The sequence below is a fragment of the Typopeltis vanoorti genome, unplaced genomic scaffold (assembly GCF_054136105.1).
Source record: "Typopeltis vanoorti isolate ZY-2024b unplaced genomic scaffold, IOZ_Tvanoo_1.0 HiC_scaffold_24, whole genome shotgun sequence".
Lineage (NCBI taxonomy): Eukaryota > Metazoa > Arthropoda > Arachnida > Uropygi > Thelyphonidae > Typopeltis > Typopeltis vanoorti.
The window spans coordinates 2,385,807-2,405,178 of record NW_028328064.1 but is presented as its reverse complement, the minus strand read 5'-3'; the positions used below and the strand labels follow the sequence as shown (position 1 = coordinate 2,405,178).

Here is a 19,372-nt window from a genome sequence, read left to right as displayed (position 1 = left end):
CTGCGAATTAGTACAGTACGTGTGGTGAAGGACTTAATATAATAAAAATATTATATTGCTGTTAACTTTTGCAGAATAAATCATATACTGCGTATTCTTTTTTTTTGAATTATTTTCATTCCCTTTCTCCTCCTTCATTTTATTCTTTCATCGTAATTCTTTAAAAAAGTTTAAAGAATATATATATATATATATTCTTTAAACTTTTTTATTCTGCTCCATAGAAGCTTATCAAGGTCACTCATGACTACATCGCATAGTGTAGTCGACCTTCAGAATGTATATGCAATCACATCAGGCTAGAGTTTTGCCTCGTCATATGCGTGTGCAAAATGCCGTGTAGGATTAACCTATCAAGGTTATTTGAGCCTATTATCAAGATTACTAAAAAATAATAACCAATAACATCTATATGCAAGTAAAATGCATTGACTTATCAGGCTATTTCCATCTAAATCGTTGGAATTTCCTCAAAAACGTAATAAACAGATGTTGCTTGTTTAAGAGCAGCGTTTTATATTTTTCTGCTACAGCCGCCATCTAGCGAGAAATTCTATATAGTAAACTGATTTTCTTTTCAAGAGTAATATTCTTATAGTTGAATAATTCCTCAACTATTTCAATTACAGAATTTAATTTTATAATAATTAGGATTGTATTTTGATAATACTGTATTTTCAAATACAATATTAATGTGATATTTTTAATTCACTTATTTAATATTTTTACGATTTAATAATTTTGATAAAGCGAATATGTCAAAATTATTTTAATCTTTGAACATAATCTAAAAATATTTTTAATTTATCAAAATTTAATAGAATAGGACGAAATACAGTGATTTGAAAATCACAATGTAATATACTGTATTGTTTTAAACGTAAACACGATATTGATATAAGAAGTTCTGCGTTAATATAAGTAGTTAGCTAATGAACGGGGGGGGGGGGGAAGAAAACAGCGAATTCTTTTGATACGCAGCCAGCATAAGAAAGAATAATTATGGAAGGATGATACGATTGGCGACAATGGTAGAATGATAACCACTATGGAGATATTAAATGAGCAATTTATAAAGGTATTTCATTCTCATGAATATAACACCATGCAGAACGCAAGTGCATGGGAATAGAGAGATAGAGGAAGGTCTGATGGTGAGTGAACAGGAAGTATATGGGGGAATCGAGTAAACTCGATGTTAATAAAATGTATGGCTTAATGATATATCCCCGTATGCTGTGAGGGAATGTGCCATGGAGTTGATATCTGCCTTGACGTACTTGTTTATGTGAGTCACTGTCACAAATTCCATGGAAAGAAGGCAAAATTGTCTGCAAATTATAGGCTAATTGGTGTAGAGCGTGGTTAAAGCGGAGAGGTTAGTAAGGACCAACATTCAGAACTGGGTTGACTACACCAGCAATACTCTTTTGAATGGATAGCATGGGGTTTGCTAAAGAAATACCATGTTTTAATACTCTGCTTATTTATTATAACCACGTGACAAATGCATTGGACAAAAGTAATACATGATGGTGGATAAGGACCTAAAATTAAGGGGACACATCACTAAAATTGTTAGGGCAGCACATCGGATTATGGCAAAGATGCGGAGGACAATGACGTGTAGGCTGGTGTGGTTCCATTGTATAAGGTCTTGATTAGGCTGCGTATGGAATATTGTTCACACTTTTGGTCACCTAGTTTTCAAAGGATGAAGAGATATTAGAAAGGGTTTAATGACGATTGAGATGGTAGCTGGAATGTTAAGTATAAAGAAAGATGGAGGAAATATAGTTCAGAGTCTCGTAGATAGGAGGGAGAAGAGATATCATTGAGGCATAAGTTGTTAATTTTGTTACAAGATTAATCTGGAAGAGTGTTTTTCATATCCCTGGAAGCTGTATAAGGACGGTGAGTAGGTTTTTTACCTAGAGACTGCGGAGATGAAGGGCATTTATGGCAAGATATGTATGATGAGCTGTGTGTGACAGTGGGTTCTCTTACGATGAGTTTTTCAACTCCATGGAGGTCTGATGATGATGATAAGAGCCTAGCGTTAGTAAAAAAAATTTTCAAAATTCTAAACATTTTTTAAGTTCTTTTCTTAGGTTATCTAAAAATGATCACTAAAAAGTTGTACAACTAAAAAATTTGCATTTTTTTTTTCTGAAGTTATTATTTTTGGATGTTTTTAACTCTATACTCCCCTTTTATGCATTTTGTGTGTGGGTGTTTAAAAGTCCACCGCTTTTAAACGTCTGCCATACTCGGTGATACTCGAACGTCTACATTTTCAGCTAAACTTTTAAGTATTCGTGCGGTACTGGAAAGATAATATTCCCGAAAAGCCTGCGTAGTTCTGTGGGTTTTGACGAAGCCTTTTAGGTGGAAAGACCTGAATTCGAACCCGTTCTATGACGTGAGAAACCTTTATCAGGACTTTTCAATGAAAAGAGCGTTAACCAGTCTCGTATGGAAGTAGAGGATTTTTTTCTTCCGAACACTCAGGTTTTTTTTATATCCTTCAAAACAGGCAAGCCAGTTCTGAACACAGCCATAAAATATTTACCCTAAGAGAGTTGATGGATGGAATTTTCCAGTACCGCACGTATTTCTCAAATGAAATCATTCGCTAGATCTCCGTGCATCAATTTTAACTTTTTTTCTTGGAATTTTTTTCGAGAAATTTAATTTTTTAAACTTTCAACTGCACAATCAACAAAACAACATGTGTCCTTAAAAAGTGCCGGATTAGCATAAATTGAGTGAATCAATGTCAAATAACTGGCGATGGCATGCTATAATAAAATATTTCAGACTTTCTAAGTTTGCAGTTCTCAGGTAGAGATCTTCTCTGGCTAGGAAACATTCTTAATGAGCTGCATTGATTTAAATTAATACTGAAGCAGTTAAAGTTGAATGTATTATGTGTTCATCGGCTGATTTGTCTATTTTGTGAGGGGGGGAAAACCTTCTTTATCTGAAATAGCTTAGTAGAATAATGCCAATGATATCTGAGTTTACTGTCATATTCAAAGGATAGAATTTCTCCTTCCCCCCATTGCGAAAAAGAAGTATATGTTTAAGAGGGACCGCGTTGGAAATTTTGCATTACTTAACTAACGAACTCCTTCTAAACAAAGATATGAACCCATTTTCTGTTTGCCCCTATCTACGAGCTTTCCAGCAAGACCAACACATGTCGGCTTCGATCTTTATAAGTTTAACTGATTAGAGCAATGGGAGAAGGTTAAAATACAAGTACCACTATATCTTTTCTATAATCTATCCGACATAGTGAGTCATATCGCTTGGTAGGTGAGCACTGATAAATGCTGCTTTAAAGGTAATGTTCATAAAAAATATCTTTCGAAATGTGCTTTGATTAATTAAAAGTGTTTAAATTAACATAATGTGGATTCCAATTACTTAGGCTTTTGTAAAATTACCAAGACGCTATCAAATATAGGGATTAAATTTTTTAAATAAAAGAAATTTGAAGAATAAATACATAATAAACTTAGAATGTTTTTTTTTTTTTAATATGACGAATAAAATTTGAAGATAAATAGTTCCATTTTATTATCTGTTATTTATTTATGTGCATAAACACCGTTGCCTAGAGTTAATGCAGTTTGATATCTTGTTCTATGATAATGTTATCTGCATTTTACGAGTAATTCTCAAAACTTCAGAATTTGAAATGATTCAATTTTTAAAGTACATAAGTTGTCATAAATATTTGAAGTTTAATTTTGTTAGCGAGCTACACATAGCCTGGGAATTTTGTAATAACTAATAATTTAATATTTTTAAATTATGAGAAGTGCATTTTAGAACACTGTATACTAAACTCATGACTAGATTTAATTTGTATCATTATTCAAATAGTAAAAGTAATTCTTATAGAATATAATTGATATATTAATATAAAATTGAATTAAAGAGAAATATGAATTTTTAGTTTTAGAATTTTTTAGATTTTGTAATATAACAAAAGAAACCAATCAATTATATCTATAATATTTATATTTAAGATGTACTACTGAAATTAATCCGATGACGGATGGTAGACCGTGAGATGCGGTGATTAATGGATAGCAGTGCTGTAGCCAATGAAGTTCCAACTGAGGCTCGGCTATTGCTGTTACCCCAATGCCATGATCAGAGCTTTAATAGCTCAATAACAACTTATCCCTACACTGTCCTCTACAGATAACGGAGAAGATGAAAAGCAATCTTGCTTCGCCCCTTTAAGCCAGTCCTTAAGGACTATTCCGGTGACTATTGCGATCATAAAGTCAAAAAAGTCCTATGATAAAAAATTATTAATTGTAATTATGAGAACAAAAAAGCATGGCAAGCATTGATCTGTTAAAGAGGTCTGAAATAAAGACTTCCTTTTTGGAATGATATATTTTTGGAAATAGAAGGCGTGTGGGTGTTATGGACGTATATCACTTTTGCCATTTAAACAACCTCTGAAGTCTCTACTTGCCCGTCATATGCACATACGAATAAGTAGATACTGATACGTAATTTCTCATTTGCAAGAGCTGCAATGCACCTGTTCACAGCTTGTGCTTAACCAAACTGTCACAGCTGTATAAACAGAATCCCCCCCCCCTGCTAGAACAACAGAGCTTCACAGTTTCATTCCATATTATTTGGAGATGCATATTTCGATTGTGATTTATTGAACTTAAAGAATTATGTCTAATTATGTTCACACATAACAATCATAAATTTTAAAATAATTTAAACACACTAATTACTGTTTATAAAAACAGCAATAATATTATCAACAACACAAGGATTGAAATTATAGTGTAATAATCTTTTATCATATGAGGAAAGTTATCATTCCTGATTATATGTTCTGGGAAATCGAATTACTTTTTCTTAGAAGCAACATCAAGACAGCTAAGGTCATATGGCAGGTTTGTTTACCGTCTTCTGTTTTGCTGGAGGTAAATTGATGAAAAATATTGTTCTTACATATATTATTCCATTTTTTTTGTAAGGCTTGGCTGTCATGATTTCGTTCACCTGTTACTAACGAAAACCTCCAGTGAATTCAATAAATGATTTGACTGCTATTTTCGATTCATAGGTTTGTATGTTGAATATCCAACCAATTAACAAGCTCTGTGTTTTGAATAAACTATTTCTCTGTTCGTATCTGTAGTTTCTATGCATATTATAAGGTACAGGAATTTTCAATGTATAATGTTTTATCAAAATTTATATATTGATTTTGCAATATTCTGCAATTCTTATGACTGTGTCATGCGATTCACATAAATATCAACTTCCTTGACAAATATAAGAATAGTTTCATATGGTAATGAAAAAATATCTTTTATTAATATAAAAAGCCATAATTATTTCACAATAGTCCATCGTTGTAAAAGAAGTCATTTTTATTCTGCAAATGACAGTGGTTACCTTGGCAACAGTGAAATGTTCACTATTGTTACGTAGCGAAGTGTAAACGCGGTTTCGTACTTGAACGTAGGGTAGCAGTAGCAGATGCGCCTCTTGTACATATTTACCGTATTTCGCTTTCACTCCCTCCCCCCCCCCCCACCTCCTTGCTTGGGATAAAATAATAATACTCATTTTCGTTTATTCGTGTCATTCAAAAATTGATTTTCATCAATATTTTGTTATTCCCAAATGATTCTATACGTTAGTGAAACTTTTGTTTATAACGGCTTGTTGAATTTTTTTTTGATTTTGAAATGTTTTTCACGAAATTACATGTTGCACTTGTGTGTCAAGTATGCGTGTGCGTGTGCGTAAACGATTCTCTGAAACTGAAAGAAACTGCGCAACCGAACAAGTTGGTGACGTAACTTGGTCACCATAGTAACCACACAGAGAGCTCCAGAGCCTTGTCAACACGTGCATGTCTGGCGGTACTTTGTCTCTGCAGGTGTGCAACCGGTCGAGCTTAATTTTGAAAACGCCGGCGGGTGTGCTTCTCGCTGACGTCAGAACTGAAGTGTAACGAGTGGTAAGATTGGAGGGAGGGAGGGGGAAAAAAAACAGGCCTTGCCGACAGTGTGTGGCAATGAGGGACCAAATTACCTTGATCATTGCTTTTGCGACCTTGGGGGAGAGCGTCCACTAAAAGCCGAGTTAGTGTGCAGACAACGTTGGCTTCCAGTGTATACATACACACACGCACGCACGCACGCGCGCGCACGCACACACACACACACTTACCGAGCTTAGTTTGCTGTGGCACTAGTTGGGATTAAGTATTGCTTTCTTCTCTGTAGGAACTTCTACCAACAAGGAGCTCCGCCAGTTCCTCCTCCGCCACCACCACCACCTCCAACACATCCGCATCCTCGAATGATGTTGGGCCCCGAGCTACAAACGGATCAGGTAAGTCATTTAATTATTCTTCCTGTAGTGGAACCCCCTCATAGTGTACACGTGGCTGCAGTAGTGAAATGAGTAGATACTGTTCGCTTGCAAAACAACGGTAACACTGTTTAGATAGCATTTTCTCTTGGTTGAATACTTTCAATGTTTTCCATTCATTACATATAGCGTGTATATGTGTGTTTATATATTTATATATATAATTCATTTTAGTATATAATCTTTAGCTAAACATTTTTCTTAATGAAAAGTAATGCAAATATTATTAACTCTATAATTCAAATTCAAATATTAAAAGATATTTAATATTTGATCTTTAAAAATATATAAATTTAACAACACCTCTATAAATTAAATATATGATTATTCAAATTAATATTGTACCTATCGTTATTTATTCAGAATCGGAATTGAAATTGGTAGACCTCAATAGCCAATGTAGTTATAGCTGAGGCTCAGCTATTGCTGTTACCCTCCTGCTATGATATGATAAGAGCTTTAATAGCTCAATGACACCTTATCCTGGAGAAGATGAAAAGCATTCTTGTTTCGCCCCTTTAAGCCAGTCCTTATTATAAGGACAATACGGTTATTTATTCTGTGATAAATTCATTCACTGTAATAATATATAATCTTCAGATGTTTTATGTGCCATAGATTTGATTTGGTGTATTTGTCGGTAAGTAAATACGAATAACTGTAGCTACGATATGTTTCGGAAAAAAAGTTCACGTGCCGCAGCCTAAGAGAAACTCCTGATGAAGTTGTAGACTGCTGAGACATAAAAATATACATCATTCCTTATATGGGACATTCCCGTCAATACTTGTAATCGCGCATTTATGACGAAATGAATTTAATTTGTAAAGAAATGGCGAAAACTAAATAAACAAAGAAAGCAGTAAGAGGATAAACAATATTTGTATTTTTGACTGATTTACTTATATCATCTGTTTCTATGGACTCATCTGCTGAATCTTTTTTTTTTTTTTTTTCATTTTGAAATCAAAATGTCGCATTTAAATGCACAGACCTGCGCACTTAATTTAACTTCACTTTTAAAGAGCAAATAACAATAATAATTTGCTAATAAATAATAAGAAGAAAATGGTGTCTTACCCAAAACAGATCGTTGGAGTCAGCGTGACGAACACAAATTTTTCGAGCAAAACTATCTTTTATATTTATTTTTAAAAATGGTGTGTTAATATTTATTAATAATATTTAAAAAATTGATTTTTATTATTTTTTAAAGTTATTTGAGAATTCAACTAAAAAAACATTTAATATATATATATATATTCTTACAAACAATTGTTTATAATAATTGTTAAGTTAAATAGCATTACTTTTATGTTTACATTGTGACCTGGAAATATGTCACTAATTTTAACTAAGATAAATAACGCAGTTTAATCACTGAGCACAACGATGTTTGTTAATGTCTATTGAGTGATGCTTAGAAAAAAAAAAAAAAAAAAAAAGAACTATTTTTCACGGACCAACATCAAGTAGTAGCACACAGAATGCTAGACTTTGGGCGGCCTTGAGTAGCATATGAATTGTCTCAAATTTCTGACTCGGAATCAGCCCACTTTTAAATACCGGTAGCAGCAAATTGTAATAAATTATTTTACTTAATTTGGTTTGCAAATATTTATTTATATGTAAAACTATTTTTCTAGTTATGTTCTTAAAGAAAATTCTAAAAAAATACCATCAAATTAATTTTTTTTTTAAAAATTACTAACAAATAAATCATACACCTTTTTAAAAATAAATATGAAATATATAACAGTTTGATGAAAGTTAGTACTTTCATCAAATTGTTATTGTTATATATCTCAATAACACCTTATCCCAGATAACGGGGAAGATGAAAAGCATTCTTGCTTCGCCCCTTTAAGCCAGTCCTTATATAATAAGGACAGTCTTTAAGAATAAGGTACTTGAATGTGTTGAATACTGAAGTAGATTTTGTTAAAATCAGAGGGTGCGTCAGACGTCATTTCTTAATTTGCAAAGAGAGAGAAATTTTTAGTGTAAATGGTTTGAATGAGCAAAGTTGGGATTATTAATATTATTTCAACTCCATTTTATTTTGACAAATTTCTTCTCATATATAAACCACTCATTCTAATATACATTTCGCAGATTTTCAATGAAGTGGCAACACAAGATAACTATTTTACCGCCTATTTATTAGACTACTGACAAATCTAAGGTGTAAAGTATATTGCAATATGGCCATCACTTTCGGATTAGAAATTCAACATTACAGGACGTATTATGATATGAAATGTTGATTTAAACACAAGTTCTAAACAATGTTTCAGATATTGCTAGTTAAGTGTTACATGCGGAGACAATAGTGGAAATTAATTTAACTTATTTTGATTTTCCTACAAACACAGGAAGGATCCAATACTCACTTTTTTTTTTCTTCTTAAGAATTTCCATTCTTTTATTAGAAAGAAAAAGAATTTTGTAGAAAAGTGATTCAAAAACATTTAAAATCAGAAATTAAATCATTATTTTGTTTTTGTTTTGAATTTTATTTAGCAAAGATAAAATTTTAGGGTTACCAACGTGACAGTTTAAAAAAGTTAAACGAAGAATCTTGAATTTTTTTAGAATGTCTTCATTAAAGTTTTAAAATATTAATTACTTCTATGATATTGATGTAAGCTTCACACCAACTTTGTACATTGTCCAAAATATAGACGTACAAATAAAGGACTATAAAAAATGATGAAAAAAAAATCAGCTGTTATATTTATGAGAAATATAGACAATGCATAATTTCATACATCTTAGTTGTATTTCACGTTCATCCATGCAGAAAAGAAGGGTAAAATCTAGTACTTGAGTTTACTAGGACCAAAAGTAACTATATTAAGTATTATACAAACAGGAACAAATTAGCTCTCCCTGTAACAAATTTGTATTGACTGAGAAACTGAAATAATGTCATTGAAGAAGCTTGTGATGCAGTTATTCAAAACACGTATAACAAAGGCTGAGAAACAACATAGCTTACATTAGGTTAGAGAATAATAGAAACCAGTCCATTCAGTGCATGGTAAAACAGAAGTTGCCGTAGCATTATTAAGGAATGATGTTTTTAAACGAACAAGTGTGGTATACGCCATTGTAGAATAATTTGTTCGCTTCCCCTTACAAGAACTTCATCTTATGCATTCGTGTCATACCAGTAATCAGATCAGAATAACATTCACTTTTTGGCACGAATTGTAGCCATTTAGAACAGAATATGTGATAAGTATAAGGGGGTGTTTCATTCAAAATTTAAATGCATATGGTGTAGTTTCCGAGCTATTTTCATTGCTGATTTTCTGTTAGTTACCAGTGACATCTCTACATATTGATTTCCATTGGATTTTTTCAATTTCATCAGTTTCGATGAGACATCTCCTAACATTTGTCAGATCCGCGAAAGAATTGCTGCTACAACATTCTTTTAATGACAGGTGATCAATCACTCTTATCCTATAGAGTGGCCGTCCCGTACATCTGACCTCACTTCCTTGTGACTTTTCTTTGATGCAGGAATTAGCTGAAGGGCAAAATACACTGTGGACATTTTCGTTCCCTTGGTGGATCTCATTGTACACTGTAAGAAATCGATCCAACCATCCCCCAATGTCTACGTTTTGCTGTTAAAACCTTTGTTACTTGTTCTGGGTATACAATGTCTTTATTTGAATATACAATAGAAAACGTATAGAACAGGCTTATAGAGTGATATATGATAGCGCCACTTTTCCTCCTACTGGCGAAATGCAGTTTCGATGCATTTCATTTTTTACAGGTCGTTTTGTAACTCATTCCCAATTTTGATAAACATAAAAATTTCATGTCCCTTTTTTCAAATCCATCTTCCTCAATAATTTTATTTGAATATCAAAATGAACAAGAAAACTAAACAATTCAGAAACTGTAGTAACTTTGGAGTGTCTATTGATTTATCTGTTTCTTTGTACACTATATATGCTTGAATTGTCATTAATGTGACAATGTTTATGAAATACACAGTCATAAGTCTTTAATATGTTTTTACAAACTACACACATTCCTCATCCCCTCGAAATCGTGATATGCACGACAGGGCACGGGATACTAACGGTTATGAACCTCCATTCTATACATTTGAAACATGCTGTCTTGTCTTGTTATATTCCTCCCATACTTAGAATTCCATTCGGTTTTGAGTTCTATTATACTTTTCTATTATACTGCAACAAGGCTATGACATTTTGGAACCAAAATAATAGCAAATGTTTATAACAAAATAAACAGAAGACGAGCGTGTGCATGTGGGTCCAAATCCGCCTTCTCAGAGAAGTAAATGGTATTAAGCCTAGCAGAAAATGTCCATTAGCAACAAGGGCCACTTCATTCACTCTTCTGGATTTGATGATCGTTGTCAGATCATGGTCTTGAAGTTATGTTGAGGTTTTCCCACCAGAAAACTATTGCACAAATAGATTTCACACATAGCAGCAACACTACTTGGGCTATGTGCAAATAAGGGTTTTCCCCCCCTCGAGTTAGTAAGGTTTCCCCTCGGTTTCGATTATGATGATCAAACTTGGAAAATTCCACGCGTTATTTCGGAAATAAGGGAATAAAACAGAACATGAGAAGGTCGGGATGGTCATTACTTCCGTCTGCTTTTCATTTTGGCTGTTTTCCATAAAACAATCATTATCTGCATTCATTAGAAAAACGGAAAATACATATATTGATAATAAGAGTCAAGGTAGGAAAATAGGCAGAGTCACTGATTAAACCACGCATCATAATACACAGCATATCCGGCATAGTGGGTATCGTATCCGCTCTTTAATCGACAGGATGACGGTTCGACTCCCGCCGCGCGTGCCTTTAAGTGGAAGATCAATTTATATCCCGCTATGATATCACTTTTCCCGTTTATCTGAGGTCTGAAGTAACTTGAAAAGTTGCATTTTTGTCTCTTTAGCAGAGTTTCTGTATCCACCTTTACCACGAGTTGCCGGTCCTGCACTACCTGCAGGAGTTGCCTCAGTCTTGCACTACGTGCAAGCGCAAACTTGAAATACTTGTCTGTTTGTTTACTTGGGAAATAGAATTAAAAACCAAGTTTATATAAAATTACTTGGTATCTTAAATACATAATATACCCAAGTTAAAAATTTTCTACATATATAATATAATATAATATAATATAATATATATATATATATATATATATATATATATATATATATATATATATATATATCCTTAGCCTGCCCTTAGAAAAATATCCTTAGCCTGCCCATCCTACTAATATATGATACTATAGAATTACAACCATTCATGGACGGAAACAACATGAAACATCATATATTTGATTAAATACTTTCACTACACTGGAAGAACATCTTGTTTATTTATTTATTATTATTTTACGATCGTATTTCTGCGAGTGTGCTTGCTGAATAAAAAGGAATATTCGGTGATAATGCTAGGGCAAGGCAATTTCTACTAAAAATATTTTCTAGTTAAACTCTAACAAAAAGAGATTAAAATAAGTAAAACTTTTGTTTTCATAGAACGGTAAATCTTTCTGGTTAAAATTATATTAAAGTTGGAAAACAGTCCGATCATTTTCTACTTAACAAGCTCGAAGGTTTTTGGACAATAAATCAGACTTACATTAGAGGCATACATTGGAGAATTTGTAAATGTATTGAAGATCATATTACTCGAAGCATATAAAATACTATTATTTAATTAGTAGAAAAAGTGTTCTATATATATGTGTGTGTGTGTGTGTGTGTGTAATTCAAAAGAAAACGTTATTTGTTGTCGAAATAATCAAGCGTGACGTATTTGTTCCGTGTTTCCATGGAAACAAAAGAATCAATAGTAAATCAGGTTTTTTATTTCATTGATTTATTTTGTTTTAATTAAGTAATTTGATTATCTTATTTATTTATTTTTAAATTATTTATAATTAATTATATTGATATCGTTGTACAGGAATTTAAAGTGCTGAAGAACATTTCGCTATCATTCTATTGTTTATCGAAAAATATTCCGAATAACAAATATAATAAACATTAAAAAAAAAATAAAAATAAAATGTTAGTTTGCCGGAAGAGAGACAAGAACTATATGCTGATTCCGACCGGGAAGCGATGGGCTGCGGATGTCACATGTCGTAGATCGGAAAAATGTTCACGTGTAGAGTTAATATCGTCAGCTGGTGTAGTTATCCGCACTTTACAGTTGCGCTCTTGCACAGATAAGAAATAGTCCTCGTTCACAACGAAGCGGTTGTGGTTTTTGGTAATACACAAAACAACCAAGGCGAGTAATTCTTTTTTTTTTTTTTTTTTTTAATTGTGAGGGTATTTTCCCTGGTGGTTTGCAAGAGAAAAACCAGTTAACTGACCTTCAGAAAATTGTTGTACAGCATTCGAAATCTCATTGATCTTTATTGGCTATGTTGCATTGTTAGGTAAGTGCATCTACAATAAGCTGTCGTAGATTCACTCACTTACTTCTGTCAAAATAAACTATGGATCTCTCTCTCTCTCTCTGTTTTTTATAAAATAATCTTTAAGGATTTCTAGATATCGTACTTTTCTCCTCGTAACAAATATTACATCAGATATAATAGAATAACATTGAATCCTTCTTTATATTTTTTTCTATTTTGAAATCTTTTATGTGAATCATATAAAAGGATTTAAAAGATTAAACTAAAGGAAAGTAATTAAAATAAAGATGGAGAAGGAAACGTGTTTTCGTAATCTGGCATAAAATTGTGCTGACAATTTTCTTTTTTTATTTTAAGAAAATTTATTGAAGATTTTTCCTGTTATTTACAATATTATATGCTTCAAACTTATTACCTAGAAACAGGATATGGACTATCAAGCAAATATATTATTTTTCATGATGCCATTAAATATCAAATTACGCTACTGGTATCTATGGGCATGACGAAACTTAAATACATTACAAATTAATTGTGCTTGACGATTTTGAATTGAGTGTATCAATACATCATCAGCATTCATATGTTTCAGTTTCTACAGGATAAGCAGAAATCAGTACTTACTAAAAAGTACTGATATGTTTGTCTTTTTGTCCGTCTGTACGCAATAAAAACTCAGTTCTGGCCAGATAGATTTGACGCTTGGTATTTGCATCTTTACTAAAATGTTTTGTGTCATTTCAGTATTGGATCAAATCCCACCAGTTTTAATGAAAAAAAAAAAAAACTTAAAAATATTTAGTCCTGAAAACTTAAGTTAAATCTCGGCTATAGAATGCAAATTAAATAAGTTATTTTAACAAAGGTTAATATAACTTATTCAAAATGTTGCAAAAGGAGCTTTATTACCCAGATAAGACGGACTAAATTAGGTTTTCCCTTTAGAATATTAGAAACAATCAAGTCACGATCTTTTGGAATAAATATGCAACAAGAATATCTCATCACGTATCCATGTATATTTTGTTTGTTTTAATATCACGTTATCCAACAGTTAGTGATCATGGTACATAATTTAGTACTTGTGAAAAGCACCGAAAAAAAAAATCTAAGCATCATTATCTGTTGGTTATGATATATACTATGACAGAACATCATGACGCTTTGTTATTTCTTTGCAGTGTTACTTCTTTTAATCGTAATAGATGTGCAATTTTTTCCAAAGCATGTAATATATATATATATATATATATATATATATATATATATATATATATATATATATATATATATATATAAATAAAAGGATAAAATTTCCTTTTAATTCCGGATAAAACTTTTGGAGATTGTTATAATTTTCTGCAGTTTATGTCATTTGATATTTCATTAAAAGTGAAAAGAACAGTATCAATCGAGCGAATTTCTGAGAATACATATACAAAGTTTCAAAAGCGAATTTTAAATACCTAGATTGCGAAGTTCGATTAAAGAAAAAAAAAAAATGACATTAGATTCAGTTGTGTTTATCTTATGCTACTAATGAAATAAGGTGCTGATGTATTTCTCAATTAGGTAATTAATATTTTAATTTCTTTTAGTAATAGGGCAAATTTTGTTTTCACACTTAGAGAGGAAGTAAATACAGTGATAACTAGCGATAATAAATAATGATTATTTAATTAATTCATGTCACCTGGGCATCATGTCCTTGAGTTGTCAAAAGTTTTTTTTGTTTTTTTTCCTCAAAAGCGATGACTAGTTTTATTCTGAGATAACAACGGATTAGATATATTAAAACCTCATTAATATTTATATTATCACGAAGTTTCTTTTAATTATTTGTCAGGCTTTGCTTTATAATAAAATAAATTTTATAAAAAAACAACAAAAAACATAGCCTTTTAATTATTTATTTTACAAAAATAAATAAATAAAAGGCTACCTAAATAAATAATTTTAAATAAATAAAGATAATAAATATATTTTATTTATTTATTTGTTTTTGTGAAATACTATGTTTAATTATTCTTTTTGAAGGTATCGGTGTTCATTATTATTATTATTATTTGATAATTTTTAAAATTAAATACTGAGATTCAATTATATTTATCTAAATGAAAATTATTTTGCTAAGTAGACTCGAATGCGTCTGGAAGAAAAAGCAGGACTCAAATCATTGCGAATGATCCTCCTTTCTAAAGGCATTTTTAACTAAAAAGAGACAAAAATGGAAAAAAGAATACACCCAATTTGTAGAATACACCCAAAATTAAATTACAATCAGTGGCGATATGTTGCTACAATCTCGTATCTGCCTTTAGCATATGATCTCACGAATCTTCCTATCATGATACGCTAAATAATAAATAAATACACAGAAAATCCCATGCCTAAGGCAGTAGGGATTATGAAACCGACGGTTAGTTTCAACTGCACAGAATCGCTCAGTTACCTTTATCATCATCTTTTCAGGGATTTTAACCCACTGGCCTATTCTCTCATTCCATCTTTTCCTTGGTTGTCATGACTTCAATCTACGTCCTTCAACTGGGTAGCATTGATCTATCTTTGTTCATATATCTGTCCATTCTTTCGGCATGGAAGTATATCTTGTTCAATACTGAGTCTGTTTTTAGTTCTTTACGTATATCTGTGCACTCCCCCCCCCCTAAGTGAGTACAGCCTGCTATTTTCGTGGGAATTTCATTTCTTCTGCAGTTTTTTATGGTCCATAATTCAACTTCCATAGAGTAGACGAGGTTTTACCCACAATTTTATGAACTTTTATTCGTGAATACTTTTGAATTTGGTTAGGGTCTGAAAATATTATTGATCATTCCTGTTATCTTTAAAAGAGTCGGAAAATTTGATATCAATGTAAGCTTCTTTTGTACATGATATAACGCATTCAAGGTACTTGAAGCAGTTAATTTGTTCTAAATTTTTATTTTCAATCATGATTTTACTTCTGACAGGACATGGTCCTTTATGGAGTCACTAAAATGCGTTTGCCATCCATAAAATACAAGGAATTATTTACTTTCTTCTAGGTTCTGGTTTCGTCTATTCTTTTATACATGACACGAACACATAGGATGATAAAAGGCTGTGTCATCACAAATAACAGAATAAGTTATTTTGATTTCAACATTTGGAGCACTAAATTACGATAAATAACAAAAGCATCGGTGTGTGGGAGTCAATCCGACTTGTAGAGGATGCAGCTGGTAATATACATCTAGGGGTTGTCACCAATGTGATTTATTGTGAATCGATGGAAACTATCAGGTTTATTGGTTAGTGTCCTTAGCTCTGGTGTACCGCTAAGCATACTGAAGTTATGTTCTTGAACAAATACGAATACCCATTGGCTGGTTGCCAAAGGGATAGGAAACGGTACGCTATGTCACGAGGAAAGATGTACTAAAGTTATTTTCAGATTTCTTTTATTTTTTTTAATATACTGTCTATTTGTTTTTTTTTTTCATTGATAAAGATGAGTAGGGTTTCCACTTAGGTACTTTTAGGAGGCTAATATATATGCGTCAAGCTTGACAGATTGTTTGAATATTGGCGATATTCTTAGATTTTGGTTTCTAATATTAAAACACTTGTCAAGAACCTTCCCTTTAGATATCTAAACCTCCATAAGCATGTGCGTACTATTATTTGTATACAACAGGGTACTATCACACACAAATGAAAGAAAGAGTTACGATTTCCTGAAGCAGGCTGTTTTAAAACTCAGCTATTCTAACTGCTAAATGGCTCAGATATTTCGATGAAGTCTTTTCAAGTAGTCTCATAGTTATGATGAAACACAAATCCACGATTAAAGTGAGAGTTAAACATAATGGCTCACAAAATAATTCCCATTTGTCCCTGACAGAGAAACCAAATATGATATCGAGCAGTCAAATATATGATCCGATGTTCCCTTCCGTGTGTGTGTGTGTGTGTGTGTGTGTGTGTGTGTGTGTGTGTGTGTGTGTGTGTGTGTGTGTGTGTGTGTGTGTGTGTGAGAGAGAGAGAGAGAGAGAGAGAGAGAGATCGCTACCAAGATATGTTAGAGCGAGAAAGTAATATCAGTGAATTCGGCAGCTCTTATGTATTAAACATTATATACGGCTTTTTGGGGATATCAGTTTTGGATAGAAGGATGAGGAAAGTAAGATAGCATATGGTAGGAGTAGGTTTTTGATACATTTCTCGAAGCCCGTCTGGCGTCTTGTTAACTAAAATATCTAAAAAGCAGTTTATTATTGTGCTAAATATCAAACGTAAATACAATAACAAAATCCAGAAAGTGATATATTTCAAAAACCTGGCTGCTCAAATCTGCGGGAAAAAAATCTCGTTGTTAGAGGACTATAGTGGCTTGAGGACAGTTTTTTTTTTTTTTTTTTTTTTTGAGCACACTGAACTATGCAAAATTTAAAAATAAAAAAAGATAATAAAAATAAAAAAATAATAAAATAAAAAAAAAAAATATATATATAATAGGAGATTACATAAAATATGCAGACTACCATAACCTTAACTTAACCTGCATCTTAAAGGAAAAAGAAGCCCGGCTTAATTGGTCATGTGACATCAAGCAACTGCTTCATGGACTGGTCTAAGACTACTGTACTTTATTTAGTAGAAAATTTCTTGGCTCATAATTTCAAAAAGAATTCAGTGAAATGAAACTTAACCCTGCAGAGGTTTAGGTCGAAAAAATTGCAGCGTAGATCGCATGTATCTGAGAGATACATTCATTACTAGTATGTGCTAAAATGAGATAAAACTTAAAAATAAAATAAAAAAACACTGCAAATATAATACATGATGGTTTACTTATTTTCAGTTACCATCTAGAAATTACTGAATAAAGAAACAAAGAAAAAACAACAACTAAACCAATACTATACTGACATCGGAGGTCGCGGTATCTCTCAGATATAATGGATCTATTGGCACGTTGAGCGTGCCAATAGATCCAGAGTAGTTTCAAACAACGTAATTTCTTGTTGTCGTTTTTTTTTTCTTTTTCTTTTTAGGGTATCAGTTGCCGCATTTTTTTACTGTATGCTTGTGTTTCTTTAAAAATGTTTTTTTTTTTTTTTTCTGTATAATTGTACCTGAAGTTTTGATAGAAGGACGAAACTAATTATGCCGCTGAAGTAATAAGAATATTTTTTGTTTGTTTCTTCGGGAATAATCAGCCATATAAAACTATTGTCCATTTAAATGCACAATTAGTTTCGTCTTCTTAGAAATCTTCATCGGGTGCATAACATGAAAGGAGAAATACAAAAAAAAAAAAAAAAAAAAAAACTCCTGTTTTTCAAACTCTGTTCCTTACTCGATACACCTAAACTGAAACGTGACAGCCTAAAGTATCCATGAGTTTATCGTTTAACTGCATTGTGCCCTATTTTGATCAGATGGAGAAATCTACCAAGTTGCATATTGAAGAACATATGAGAGACATTACATATTACAGAACTAGGGCACTATCTAATCAATTTCTTAATTCTGCTCGCCCTAATGAGGATGATTCTGTCATTCATCTAGAGATCTGGAAGAAATCAGTAAACATTTTTGATGCCACGATCAATTGGAGAAAAGAATTGTGGAATCAACAGAAATTGTCCTCGATCCAGTCCATCTTAATCCTAACCTTAACTATAACCTATAATATCTGATTGTCACTCTTCGGCTATCCAGCTTTGACGTACACGAGATCATGTCCGCGTGAACGTGCCCAACAATACTATGTCATCCAGAACGCCTTTAAATATCAACCATACATTTGCAAGTTAATTTATAGCTGTTGTTCTCTTGTAACGTATATTTTAGTATTTCTTTTCATGTTATGCAGCCAATGAAGTTTTCTAATAAAATGAAACTAGTTGTGCATTCAAATAATATCTAGTTTTTCTTCTGTTTTGGTATCTCTCGGCTTCCAGTTATTAAATTTCTTAATATAATATAGCCAAGTAAATTCGTTGCGTCAAATATATATATCGTATTATTAAACAAGAAGTTATTGTTGAAATGCCTGCAATGTCTTTCAAACGTTTTTATAAATGCGTAATAAGAGAAGTTATTTTTTTCCTTCATAATTTTTAGTTGTAATTTAAACCTCAAATAACGGCCATTAGGCCTTAATGGACAATGTACTCCGTGTGTTACATAGGGTGTGCTTTTAATACCGGTAACGACTCATTCTTTGATTCGGAAAGGATACGTTCACAAAAAGATCAGATTACTTATTTTCTCTAAAATAGAAATGTGACGTTAATGGTTGTAGGTTCTTTCGAATTAACAGAATTTGCAGTCCCTATTTAAGTATTAAAAACAATAAATCAATTGATATTTGAACGATAATTTCATCTTTCACATGCATATAAATGAGTGAAATCTTACAGAACAGACGGTACAATTTTAGCCAATAGTATTATGGATAATATAATGATTAGGGAAAAGAACGCT

The 19,372-nt window shown here is 32.1% G+C and overlaps 1 protein-coding gene across 4 annotated transcripts in view; it reads left to right on the top strand.

The window, feature by feature from the left end:
- LOC150092171 (ETS homologous factor-like) overlaps positions 1–19,372 on the top strand; it is a 69,676-nt gene that overhangs the window by 30,853 nt on the left and 19,451 nt on the right. For all 4 annotated transcript variants that reach the window (XM_090415227.1, XM_090415226.1, XM_090415228.1 and 1 more), the window contains exon 2: positions 6,291–6,399. In XM_090415227.1, the coding sequence (XP_090271353.1) occupies positions 6,367–6,399 (33 nt within the window). In that variant the 5' untranslated portion in view covers positions 6,291–6,366. The remainder of the gene's footprint in view (positions 1–6,290; positions 6,400–19,372) is intronic.